Genomic DNA, 12,119 nt, shown 5'->3' on the forward strand with positions numbered 1-12,119 from the left:
GAAAAATGTAGCGTTCGTATGGTCAGTTGGTTTTCCTTTTCCTCTCTAGTAGTGGGTTATTCCTCAGCACTGCATTAATTTTCTGTTGTTGCAGAGTAAATCACCACAAACACAATGGCTTAAAACAACACCCACTTACTAACACCTGGTTCTGTAAGTACTAAGTCCATCAGGTTCTTTGCTCAGGGTCTCCTAAGGCTGCAATTAAGATGTCAGTGGGGCTGAGTCCTTGACTTAGAGACTCAAAGGAAGTCCACTCCCAGACTCATTACAGTTGTTGGCAGGATTCAGTTCCTTGAGGTTGTAGAACTGAGGTTCCCGTTTCACGGTTGGCTGTTGGCCAGAGCCTTCTCTCAGTTCCTTGAGGCACCAACATTCCTTGTCACCCTCTTCAAGCCCACAATGGTGTGTCATATCCTTCATGCTTCAGAAATCTGTGGCTTCTCTTCCACCAGCAGTGAAGAAAATTCTGCCTTAATTATGTCATGGGTCAGGATGATCTGGAAGTCTCCTTTTTGATTAACTCAGGGTCAGCAGACTAATAATCTCAAGCACATCTGCAAAAAAATTATGTAATGTAAATAATCACAGGTGTGATATCTCCTCATAGTCACAGTCTCAGAAATTAGGGCAGGAAATTTGGGGGCCTATTTAGGGCCTACCACAAGTATCCTCTAAAGTTTTACTTATGATCATTTTGTAGCTAGCGTGCAAACTTGTTATTATAAAAAAATTTTATCTGACCAAAAATTGATCTAAATAAATTTTGAATTTGAGAGAATGCATTAAGCTTTAATATATAGGCTTCCAAAATAATTAGCTGAATAGCAAATATCAGAGGGAAGTAAATTAATGGAACCTAATTTCATCTTTCCAGGATTTTCACTGACCCCTTTGAAGAGATATGACTAAATAATTAAAAAGGAACTTTTTTAAGCATATAAATTAGCATCAATTACTTAGATTTTTACATTTCTCCTTTCTAAAATCCTGTTTCATCATATATCTTTAACAACTTCTAGTATTAAAAAAAGGCATATAATTTTGGCCATTTTTAAATATAGAAGTATTTTTATATACCATTATAAGGAATGGATGAGTCAGCATATTTTGATAATAAAATTTTAATTCCTTTGATGTACTCTCGGAAGACATCCCTTATCTAAAATATTTCTGAAAACAAGTTTCCCTTGAGTTACTCTTTGTTTTACCTAAAAGATATTTTCACAAATTTTATAAATGTACTGATTGTCTCAAAAAATAGAATCTCGATGCTAGGAGAGACCTGTGTGTATTCATCTAGTCCAGTGCCCTCATTATACGAATACAAAGCTGAACCCTAGAGAGATTTGTTCGTGGTCATGCAATTAGTGACAAGAGCCAAGGTGAGGATCTAGGTGTCCTATTGGCTTGGCCAGGGATTTGTATCATATTAAGCTATGGTGTGGGGCATATACATTACAGTCCATGTACAGAGGCAGACTTCTGTATAAGTGGAATTACCCGGCCTTCAGGTACTGCCAATGTGTAGAGACATATTGGGTTAAAAGGCAAAATAGTGAAGTGAAAATGGAAACAGTTTAAAAGTAGTTCACAACTACACTACAGATTTTATTTTTAACTTGTTAACTTTGCTAATTCAAGCAATGTAGTGTTTCTAAACATCAAGGTTCACCCTTGTTGAAGGGCCAGGGTTTTTACTTTTTTTCATGTGCCTATCACAATATAAAGTAGACTGAGAATTACAAGTAGATGCTTAAGGGGGCCAGGTAGATGGTGCAAACGAGAGAAGCAAGCCAAGTGGAACGAGGGGCGACCCAGAGCACATGGGTCCAGTCCCCATTCAGCCCCAGCCAGTGGTGGCCACGTGGGAATGTAAGCTCACGCACAGTTCTTCGAATTTTCCAAGAAGAGTCAGAAATGGGAATTTTTATATGATAATCTCCCAATTTTTATAAATTAAAAATGAATTTGTCTTTAGAAAGACAGACAGTGTGGACCAAACAAAACAAGCTGAAGGCCACCAGTTTGACATTTCTGAGTCAGACTCTCCAGGGGACTTATTTCTATACATGAATCTTATGCAAAGAGAGTCGTCTTTATGAAAATTCTTCAGAAGCTAAACTCAGTGTGTATGTAGTCAAAGAACAAGTTAAAAGCCAATCTGTGTTTTCCATTATCAGGAGATAGAATTAAACAATAGAAAAAATCTCTACGTATCAAAATCTACATTTCGATAATCTAGATTGCCCTTTAAAAGGAGATAGCCAGAATCTACGGTATCTTCTCTTAGGATTTTGTTCTTCTTCTTGCTTTTCATCTTTATTCTCTACAGTAAGATACTGACTCCAGAAGCTCAAGAAGTGGAGAGGAGAGATAGAATTAACTCTTGGGAGGAGAAATAACCTTATTTCCCCGCCACTTGATTTTATGCCTATGATAAAAGCCTTTGGGGAAAAATGAAAAGAGTTTCTCATGTCTTAAAGGAAAGCAAAACCTTTCTGTACGTTTATCCTAACTCTCATTTCCTTGTCATCTTTACAATTCCTGGTGATCACATCATAGTTCTTTGAGAATAAAACATTTTCTGTAACTCACTTAAGTTTTTGATTTAACCAATATCATCTCTACATTAACTAACTAGCAGAAAATACAAAAAAGAATAATTATTGTTTAAAAGGCCAGGATTTACATAACTGTGCTTTCTCTCTCACACACACACACACACACAATCATCCTTACTAAGGTGATTTTAAGACTACCTGAAAATCTAGAAGAGTAAGGGTAGTAAGGAATGTGGTTGTGTGACAATTTATTTTTCTATATATAACTTATAATAATTATTTCTTTTTAATTGTCTGTTGATTAATTATAATTGTCTAATTAATTATAATTTAAAATTACATAATATTAAGACTGCAGTTTAGGCCTATTCATCTTCATGGCAATACTGCGTATTGGCCGTAAAATAAGTAATATACAGTTTGTGTCAAGGAATACAGATTTTTTTAATACTCTATAATAGTCATATTTTGATTACCATAAGAGTTGTGGAAATGGGTGCCTTAAAGACATTAGTGAGCAAACAAAAATTTTTTCCTTGATTGTGTAGAACCTTTTATTTGATTAACTTTTCAAAGAAGCTAAAGATTAACTAGCATAAACTCTGTTTCAATCTGTGTCTAAAATTAAAATGTTTTAGCCCACTTAGTATGCTTAATACAATCTCTTCTCATGGATTGAAGGTCATTAATGAATATTAATGATTATTTTTAATTATAGGTAGAGACCTGGACATTATTTATTCTATTTCAGGTTAAATTCTGATATCCATGCACATTATTGGGAATTGAACAAAGTGTGATGTAGCAGTAATATGGAATATTACTATATATGGGTTAGATCTAATCTGTTGATATGGAATTATATATATATATGTTAATATCTAAGGAAAGCACATTTTAGAATAGAATATGATGCCATTTTTATAAAAAGTAGAAAATCTTTATGTATTTGGAAATATTAATAAGAGCCAGAGTAAGGTACAGATAGAAACACTGGGTTAACAGGAGAACCTGAGAAGGATGAGGATGGTGGAGGGTTGAACCCAGGACCTCGTGCATGCTAGGCACATGCTCTACCACTGTGACATACCCTCCCCCTTGGACAGTTTAAAAATATTAATTCTTCTGATCCATGAATGCTGGAGAGGGTGTGGAGCAAAGGGAACCATCCTACACTGTTGGCGGAAATGAAAATTGGTGGCAGCCATTATGAACAGGTTCTAAAGACTAGAGTTACCATATGATCCAGCAATCCTACTCCTGGGCATATATCCAGAAACAGCTCTAATTCGAAAAGAGACATGTACCCAGTGTTTACAGCAGTACTATTTACAATAGCCAAGATGTGGAAGCAACCTAAATGTCTTGGCAAATGTATGGATAAAGAAGATTTGGGGGGTGTGTGTGTGTATACATGACAATATTTACATTTTAGAAATACCATCCCTGAAACTAAAGAATCAGAGGAAACTACTTTAAGGAATATTACAATACTGAAGAAACTATAAAAGATATTTTGGAAGTTACTTTATAAATCTGTGATTTATTTCACATTAAGATAATGCCAAGAGATTATACCCAGGTCACCTGTCTTCTTTGTTTCCCGGGAATAACCTGCTTGTAAATGAATTGCAAGCCAGCTGCTCAGTCCGTTTCTTCTCAGAGATGACACCATGATGTCATTATTTGGCACGTTTAAAGATTTCTTTAGATTATTCCTCAGGTTACATTTCTAAAAATGAAACTCTTCCCTCTTCATGTAGTTTTTGAAAGGCTTTGCAAAATGGCTTTCCATGAAATTTGCCTGAATTTTTATTGCAACCAACTACCTATGTTAGTGACATTACCACTGTAACTTTGGTAAAATTGATTATTATTGATTTAAATGGATTTTTTGATTAATTGATTTAAAACTTTTAATCTAGCTTATTGTATGATTCGAACTCAGTAAGTCAAAACTGTAATTCAGCATTGTTCTTTTTCCTACAGAGACTGACATGTTGTGTTTTCATTCCCAGTTGATTCAGAATATTTTGTAGTTTCCTTTGTGACTGCTTCTTTGACCAGGGGGTTATTTAGAAGTGTGTTGTTTAATATCAGACTACTTAGGGGTTTACCAGGTATCTTTCCATTACGGATTTTTGGCTCACGTGTGACTTCCATCAGCCTCTGCAGCTTCCAGGGATTCACGCACTTGTGTTCTGTAGCCCACACTCGGCATTCAGCATTGTGTAAAAATTTTAGCTGAATTCATTTTACTGTCTTGTATGGTAGCCTCGTCTCCTTCCTGTTGTGTGCTCTGGGCGAGCCAGGACTCCCATTCTGTCTCTTCTTGAAGGTGCTTGTCTTAAATTTTTTGCTAGTTAATAGACAGACTCTGTTGATGGGGTCAAGAAAAGTTAGAATTTTGCAGATTATTCTTTTTCTTGTCAATATCGCAGGAGAAATGCTCTTTCCAGCATTCCACGTCCTAAAATAAAGGCAGAAGTCTCATTGCCATGTACTTCAAGCTGTAATTGGGAGCATTTCAGAGTTCTAGTTGCAGAGGCAGAATGAGAGAGGTTAAGGACTTTACATATTAAAATGCATTTTAAGGCTTCATTGCAGACAGAACTGCATTCAGTCTCTCGAACTTCATGAAGCAACCCTGTTTGTTGTAATAGAACTGTAATTTGCTAACCACCATGACATTCTCAGTCTGCACAAAGTAACAGGAGGGAGTTCCTGTACATGCTGTCACCTCTCCCTTCTTTTTTAAGTTGCCGGACATTTTGTGCCTTGTGTGAATGGGTGACAGGAGTCAAAGGGTAGAGGCTGGGCTGATTGATTGATTTATTGGGATAGTTCAAGCGGCTGCTGAGTCGTAGAGTGAGCATCTGTGTAAGAGCCCTGCTTCAGCTCAGCTCCTCCTTGATTGTCTGGTGATGAAGAAGAGCCTGTCAGTAGGCACTTCATTCCAGCCTAGTGACTGTCAAACGAACAGAATTCAAGGAAACCATCTGTTGTAGAGGGTTTTAGGCTTGTGATTGACAAAGATAATGTGACAGCCAATGTAAAGACATCTTTTTAAATTTTATTTTCCATTGCAAAATAGTTTGGCTAATTTAAAGCTTAAACATTTGTGGTGGAAAGCTAATTTATGGAAATGATTCTGAGATGTTTCAGAGAACTTCAGCTGTCGAATTATGGTCACCATGATCTGATTTTTTTTTTTGGTTACTAATTTAACTTTATTTATTGCTCTTCTTTTTCAGAAAATTCTTCCAGGAGGAAATACATCATTTGATGTAGTTTTTCTTGCAAGAGTAGTGGGAAATGTAGAAAATACTTTATTTATTAACACATCTAATCATGGGGTATTCACCTACCAGGTAAGAACCAGAATTAAAACTTTATTTTGTAAACGAAACCTATCCTATGTCCTATCATGTGACCACCTTTTAAGAACTCTCTTCAAAACCTCAGAGGACAAGGGAAAACATAAGAGTTCATATCTAGAGCATTTTTATACTTAAAGAGCTGTGTTTGTGAATATCCCTATTCAGATCGGACTGAACAAATGATCTTAAAGCTCCAGTTAAAGTGTAGATGGAAGATTGCTTGGCAGAAGAACAATTAAAAATATTTTCACATTGACTCTAAATTTTTATTTTTACTTTTTGCGTAGTGATGAAACAATAATAGTTTCAGGATTAAAACATAGGGGCCTGCTTTTCTTTGGTAATTACATTATTTACATTTTTTGCTAGACTTACTTTTTGTGTAGAATCATTGGGTTATTAGAGAAAGTTAATGTTTTGTGACTCAAGAGTTTTGTCTATCAAGGTTATCAAGATGACTAAGAACAATTACTTGTTTGGCGCTCTGCCACACGCTTCTCCTGTACTTCTGCCTGCGTTACGTATGGGTCCTGTTCTCAATTTTTAGATAAAGAAGATGAAGTTTAGAAAGGTTAAATAAATTGCCCAAATTATGCTCCTAGTGAGTTGTTGGAACAGGGATTCAAACCCTTGCCTTTGAAACTACAAAAACCATCCTTTTAACCACTGTGCTGTACACTGCCCGTGGAACTCAGTTGTTTAAATGCTTATAGCTCATGTCTTACCTTAGAGTTTTTATGCTTTTGTTTTTGAATGTTCCTTCACCACTGCCCTGAACACTTCATGTGTTTTAGAAATTAGTGTCAGTAAACATCCCAGTTTAGTGAGGAATCACATCCTGTGTGTGAACAAGTCTTTCATGGTTGTTTAGTAGGCAGTCAGTAAACCTTCGAATGCCAGTATACTGCGTGACTTCGCAGTACTGTACCTGTGACCCTCACTTAGGGTCTACTTGTTGAGTAAATGAAAAGGCCACCACAAGAATGTGAAGACCTTTGCCCTACTATGGCACCCCCAGCTGACCTATGTGGTTGTGACCAGTGGGCGACCTGAGGGTCGTGATCAGGTTGTTCTCAAGGTGAGCCTCAGAGGCCAGCTCCTTACCTCTCCACATCTGGTCTTTCCCCAAGTTTTCCTCTTAAATGTATCTCAAGTCTGTCTGCCTCGCTCTTCTTCAGGGCCACTGCTCCCTCCCAGGCCATCCCTACCTCTCTCTGGATTCTATAGGAGCCTCCTAACTGGCCTTGCCTCCTCCGCAGTCCCTCCCAAGGCCCATTATTCACACTGTAGCCAGAGTGACCTTCTTTGAACATACAGCAGAATCGCTCAGCTCCTCATATAAATCCTTAACGTTTTCCCATTACTTGTGGAGCAAAATGGAAGCTTCTGACCAAGGCCAGCAAATCTCTGAGGATCCGACTCACCTGGAGCTCTCGCTCTCCCACCTCACCCCATTTGACCACACTTCTCATATTAGTCCTTGTCTTCAAACAAGCCGGCCCTTCTGGGCTCGTGCCCTTTGCCTGTACCCCTCCCCCTTCCCGAATACACTCTCACTGTTGGCTTGTTCTCATCTTTCAAGTGACACCAGCTCACACATCACCTCCCCAACCACCCTCTCTTAGAAGAATATCCCCATCCTCACTCCACCAGTTACCCCATATCACATTACCCATTTTTTAAGAATCTTTTTATTGTTACTTAGTGAGTGTCCCTCATACTCAAATGTAACTTTCGTAAGAGCAGGCACATTATCTGTCTTGTTCACTGTTGAATTATTCACAACTGTGTATGTCTGTGCCTAACACATCACAAGCACTTAATAAATATTTGTCATTTGAATGACAGGCTCGCCCTGTTTTAGTCAACCCACATTCCTACATAAGAATGACGGGGCACTGGGCTTGGTATTTAAGAGGTTGTCCAGGCACTAAATCCATCTGCTGAAGGTTGGAATGGGGAAATCTTTTGGTCCCCTCTTTTCTTCTCTTGTCTATCCCATGACCTTGTGAAGCACCGCTATTATTTTATTTCTAATATATTATAGAAATCATTCCAAATGCACATAAATATGTAAATATATCAAATCAAATGGGTAGCCAAACAAGTACAGGAAGTACATGCATGTTCCTTTTAAAAGGAGTTGTGAAGATTTTTCCATAAATTAAATTCACCAGTTTTCCCTAGAGTAATCAATTAAAACCATTAAAATGTTATAAAACTATAAGAGCAACTCAAATTGGACTTTTTTCCCTTCTTTGAAACAGGTATTTGGTGTTGGAGTTCCAAATCCATACCGATTGAGGCCATTCCTTGGGGCCAGAGTCCCTGTGAATAGCAGTTTTTCACCTATAATAAATATACACAACCCTCACAGTGAGCCTTTACAGGTGAGTTTATCGCGGTGATTTTGAATGTTTTCCCCTTTGGTGGAAATTAATACTTAGCATGAAATCTGTCTGTTACAGTTTTCAGGATGGGGCTGTATATAGTACTGAAGAGGGGTATTCTTTTAATGCAGCTTGTAGTCTGAATTTGGAGTTATAGCAGTCCAGATACTACATTTTTGGAACCATTTTTAAAATGACTATGGTTTCTCTGGTGTTAGTTTTAGGCAGCTGTATATTTAATTTAAGAAGAGTTTTCAACTCTGCAAGGCCACTACTTTTCTTACCTTATGCTCCTTCTGACCCAATGTAAGCTTTTAAAATCACGATTCATATTTATTTCTGGTAATAGTACATTTTTGGTGATGGCAGCCTGGAAATTGAAGTCCAAGGAAGAGGTAATACAGAGTCATGACTAAAAGCAATTGGAAAAAAAAAAGATCCAGCTCCTCGTCTTACCCAATCTTTTGGTAGTACTTCTTTTCAAATATGAAATCCCTCCTCACTCGTTCCTTGTCTCTGTGACAGTAGGAGTGGCTGGTGTCACTCCTTCAAATATTTCCTAAAATCCCCACCCCACATCCCAGTCAGTGACTTCCAGCTGTGTCATTGGCTGCCACGCAGCTTCCAGTTGTGTTGTCTGTGTTGGAAGAAGACTGCAGATGCTTTCCAGAATAGTCCATGATATCTACACCCAGGGCCCCTCGAGTTCTTTAGGACCAATACTGCAGAACTTACCAGTAGCTTGAAAATGACAGGTGGAGGGAAATATACCATGTATTGTGGGAAGCCACTGAGCTCTGGCAACCAAAATGGTTTTGGTCATCCTTGGACCCTCTGGTAGAAATGCTTGTAAACAGTGAAGGGGAAAACAGGGGAGAACAGGACAAGATCTTCAGAGCTGGAATTGTGGAATGCTTAGGAAGTATATGCTAAAGCAGCAAGAAAGGTTCACCCCAAAACTTTGCTGACATGGGGTGAGGATAGACTAATAAAAATACTCTGCCCAAATTTTGATTATTTGTAGCTGGATATCTTCATCAGAAAAGAGGAAAATGCTATTGTGTCCTGCTCTTACAAGTGGAAAGTATTTCCTCTCCATCATCAGTCTATTATTTGTATCTTTTTGCTATTTTTCTTTTCTTGACTGCTTTCAGTCAAAGAAATAAAAACTGTCCTCTTACCCTCTCAGACCCTGCGGCCTGGCTTGCCGCACACTGCCATGGCGTCAGCATAGTTACAGAGCACCCAGGGATGCCAGATCATAGGCTGAAGGTTTTGCTTCCAGCTTGGAAGGGTGGAGACTCAGCAAATGTTGGCCAATCTACAGTTACTTAAGTAGCCTTACAACCCATGCTTTTGCTCCATGACTCCTCTGGAGTCATCAGACTACCATCTAGAACAATTATCTCTGAATTCAGTATTCATTTTTTTCTTTTATTCCTCTAGTCTTTTTCCAGTTACAACATTTCAATTCAAGATGTACCACAATGGACTTTTCATCAGCATGCAGGAGAGCAAATGGAAAACCAAAGTTGCCCTATTAATAGCCAGTAGATTATTTATCTGGAAAGCACTTTTGTTTTGTTTTGTTTTGTTTTGGGGGAAAACCCAAGTCCCTATGTGATGGGCTTTTTTTTAATTGAGGTACAGTGGCATAAAACATTGTGTTATTTTCAGGTGTACAACATAGTGATTCAGTATTTGCGTTATCACAAAGTGATCACCACTGTAAGCCTAGTTAGCAACCATTACCACATAGAGTGAAAAAAATTTTTTTCTTACGATGAGAACTTTTAAGATCTGCTCTTTTAGCAACTTTCAAATATGTAATACAATGTTATTAACTATAGTCACTATCCTGTACATCACATTCCCATGACTTAATTGATTTTATTACTGGAAGATCGTATGGAAAGTACTCTTAACCTAATAGTCCTGTAATATGTTATACTGTCATGAGTCTTGTCATTAAGAAAGTATTGTAAAGCAAGAGATTGCATCTGAATTGTTCATTTTACAACACAAACATACAAGTATGTTCTCACTGAAAAAAAAAAAAGTTAACAATTCAAATAAGTGTGAGGCTAAAGTGCCCTTGAGCTTTCTGCTTTCCGCCCAGCGCTGTCCAGCAGAACTTTCTGCAGTGATGGAGAAATTCTGTGTCTGCTCTGTCCAGCACAGTAGCCACCAGCTACATGTGGCTGTTAGAACTTGAATTTATGGCTAGGGTGGCTGAGGAACTGAACATTTAATTTTATTTCACTTCATTTAAATTTAAACAACCGCATGTAGCTGGTAACTACTGGATTAGCGCAGCTCCAGCCCCAAGCCCTTCCTCGCAGGTCCTCCTTGTCTGACCTTGGTGTCTCATGGAAGACCCTTTTTTGTACACTTACCTGCATATATGTGAGCACACAAAAATTAACATTCTTTGTGGGAATGTTTTTACATAAATTATTTTTTGTATATATTACTGGCTTCCTTTTTTTCCTAAACTTTATTAAGTTAGGATGACTAGCAGTGGACTAAAAATCCAGAGTGTGTTGTTCCTAGTTTTCACATAGTCTTTCCTTTGACTTTATTATAATTTAGTCTTTATCTGGCCCCACTTCCTTATTGCTTTCCCTGCTGTCAGCAGTCTACCTTTTAATCTTCGGTTTCCAAACGTTGTTAGGCTTGTTTCCTTAATGCCTTGGAAGATTAAATGAAATGATACGTGGTGTTTTCTGGTTTTTCAGAAAAAGTTCTTCAGTCACTGCATCAGTTACGGTGCTGTTACTATCACACAGTCACACTGTGGGGGAGCGCTGCTAACCTGGAAGGCAGCTAATGCTCAGAGAAACTCCTAACTCATCAGGCTTTTGCTCAGGGCTTCCCTGTAACAGCACGCCAAAAACAAAGAACAAAAACCTCTAAGCCTGTACTTAAGTATTGCTGTTTTCCCTGCTTCGTCCTTTTTTCTGCGCTCCTGGAGGACTTAGTGTTAAAACAAGTAATGGTTTTCTACCCATTCTCTTCACCCCAAATTTGCATTTAACTAAATATATTCTTTCTTTTTAAGAGATAGTTACCTACCTCTGAAGGAAAGTCTCCTGCCATCTAACCCTCCCATCCCTAAGCATTCCCCCGAGAGAAAAGAAAGCAGATGTCCACACAGACTCACACAATGCAGTGTTTACAGCTGCTTTATCTGTAATGACCAAAAACTATAGACAACCCAGATGTCCATCAGTAGGTGAATGGATCAAACACTGGCATATCTATAAAATCAAAAAGAAGTGAAGTGTTAGTACATAAAACAACATGATGGATCTCAGATAACGACACTGAATAAAAGCAGCCAGACACAAGAGTACATACTGTGTGATTCTATTTATATAAAGCTCTAGAAAATACAGACTAATCCAGAGTGGCTGAGAGCAGCTCAGTGGTTTCCTGGGGATGGAGGGGGCAGAGAGGGACAGTGGATTGCAAAGGGCGTGAGGGAACTTTGGGAGGTAAAAGGTGTATTTAATATCTTAATTGCATCGCAGTGGTAGCTTCACGGCCATATACATATGTCAGAATTCATCACGTTGTACACTTTAAATATGTATAGTTTATTGTACACGGATTATACCTCAGTAAAACTTTTTAAAAACCATGAGTGTCGCCAGAGATGACATACAGACAGCCAATAAGCACATGAAAAGATGCTCAGCATCACTGATTATTCAAGAAATGCAAATCAAAACATCAGTGAGGTATCACCTCACACCAGAATGGCCATCCTCAAAAAGTCTACA

General features: G+C 38.1%; 1 protein-coding gene across 2 annotated transcripts in view; it reads left to right on the forward strand.

The window, feature by feature from the left end:
- Nucleotides 1-12,119, forward strand: part of TMEM131 (transmembrane protein 131) — a 139,537-nt gene that overhangs the window by 68,566 nt on the left and 58,852 nt on the right. For both annotated transcript variants that reach the window (XM_072951373.1, XM_072951372.1), the window contains exons 6-7: nt 5,819-5,935; nt 8,212-8,334. In XM_072951373.1, the coding sequence (XP_072807474.1) occupies nt 5,819-5,935; nt 8,212-8,334 (240 nt within the window). The remainder of the gene's footprint in view (nt 1-5,818; nt 5,936-8,211; nt 8,335-12,119) is intronic.

The sequence above is a fragment of the Vicugna pacos genome, chromosome 28, assembly GCF_048564905.1.
Source record: "Vicugna pacos chromosome 28, VicPac4, whole genome shotgun sequence".
Classification (NCBI taxonomy): domain Eukaryota; kingdom Metazoa; phylum Chordata; class Mammalia; order Artiodactyla; family Camelidae; genus Vicugna; species Vicugna pacos.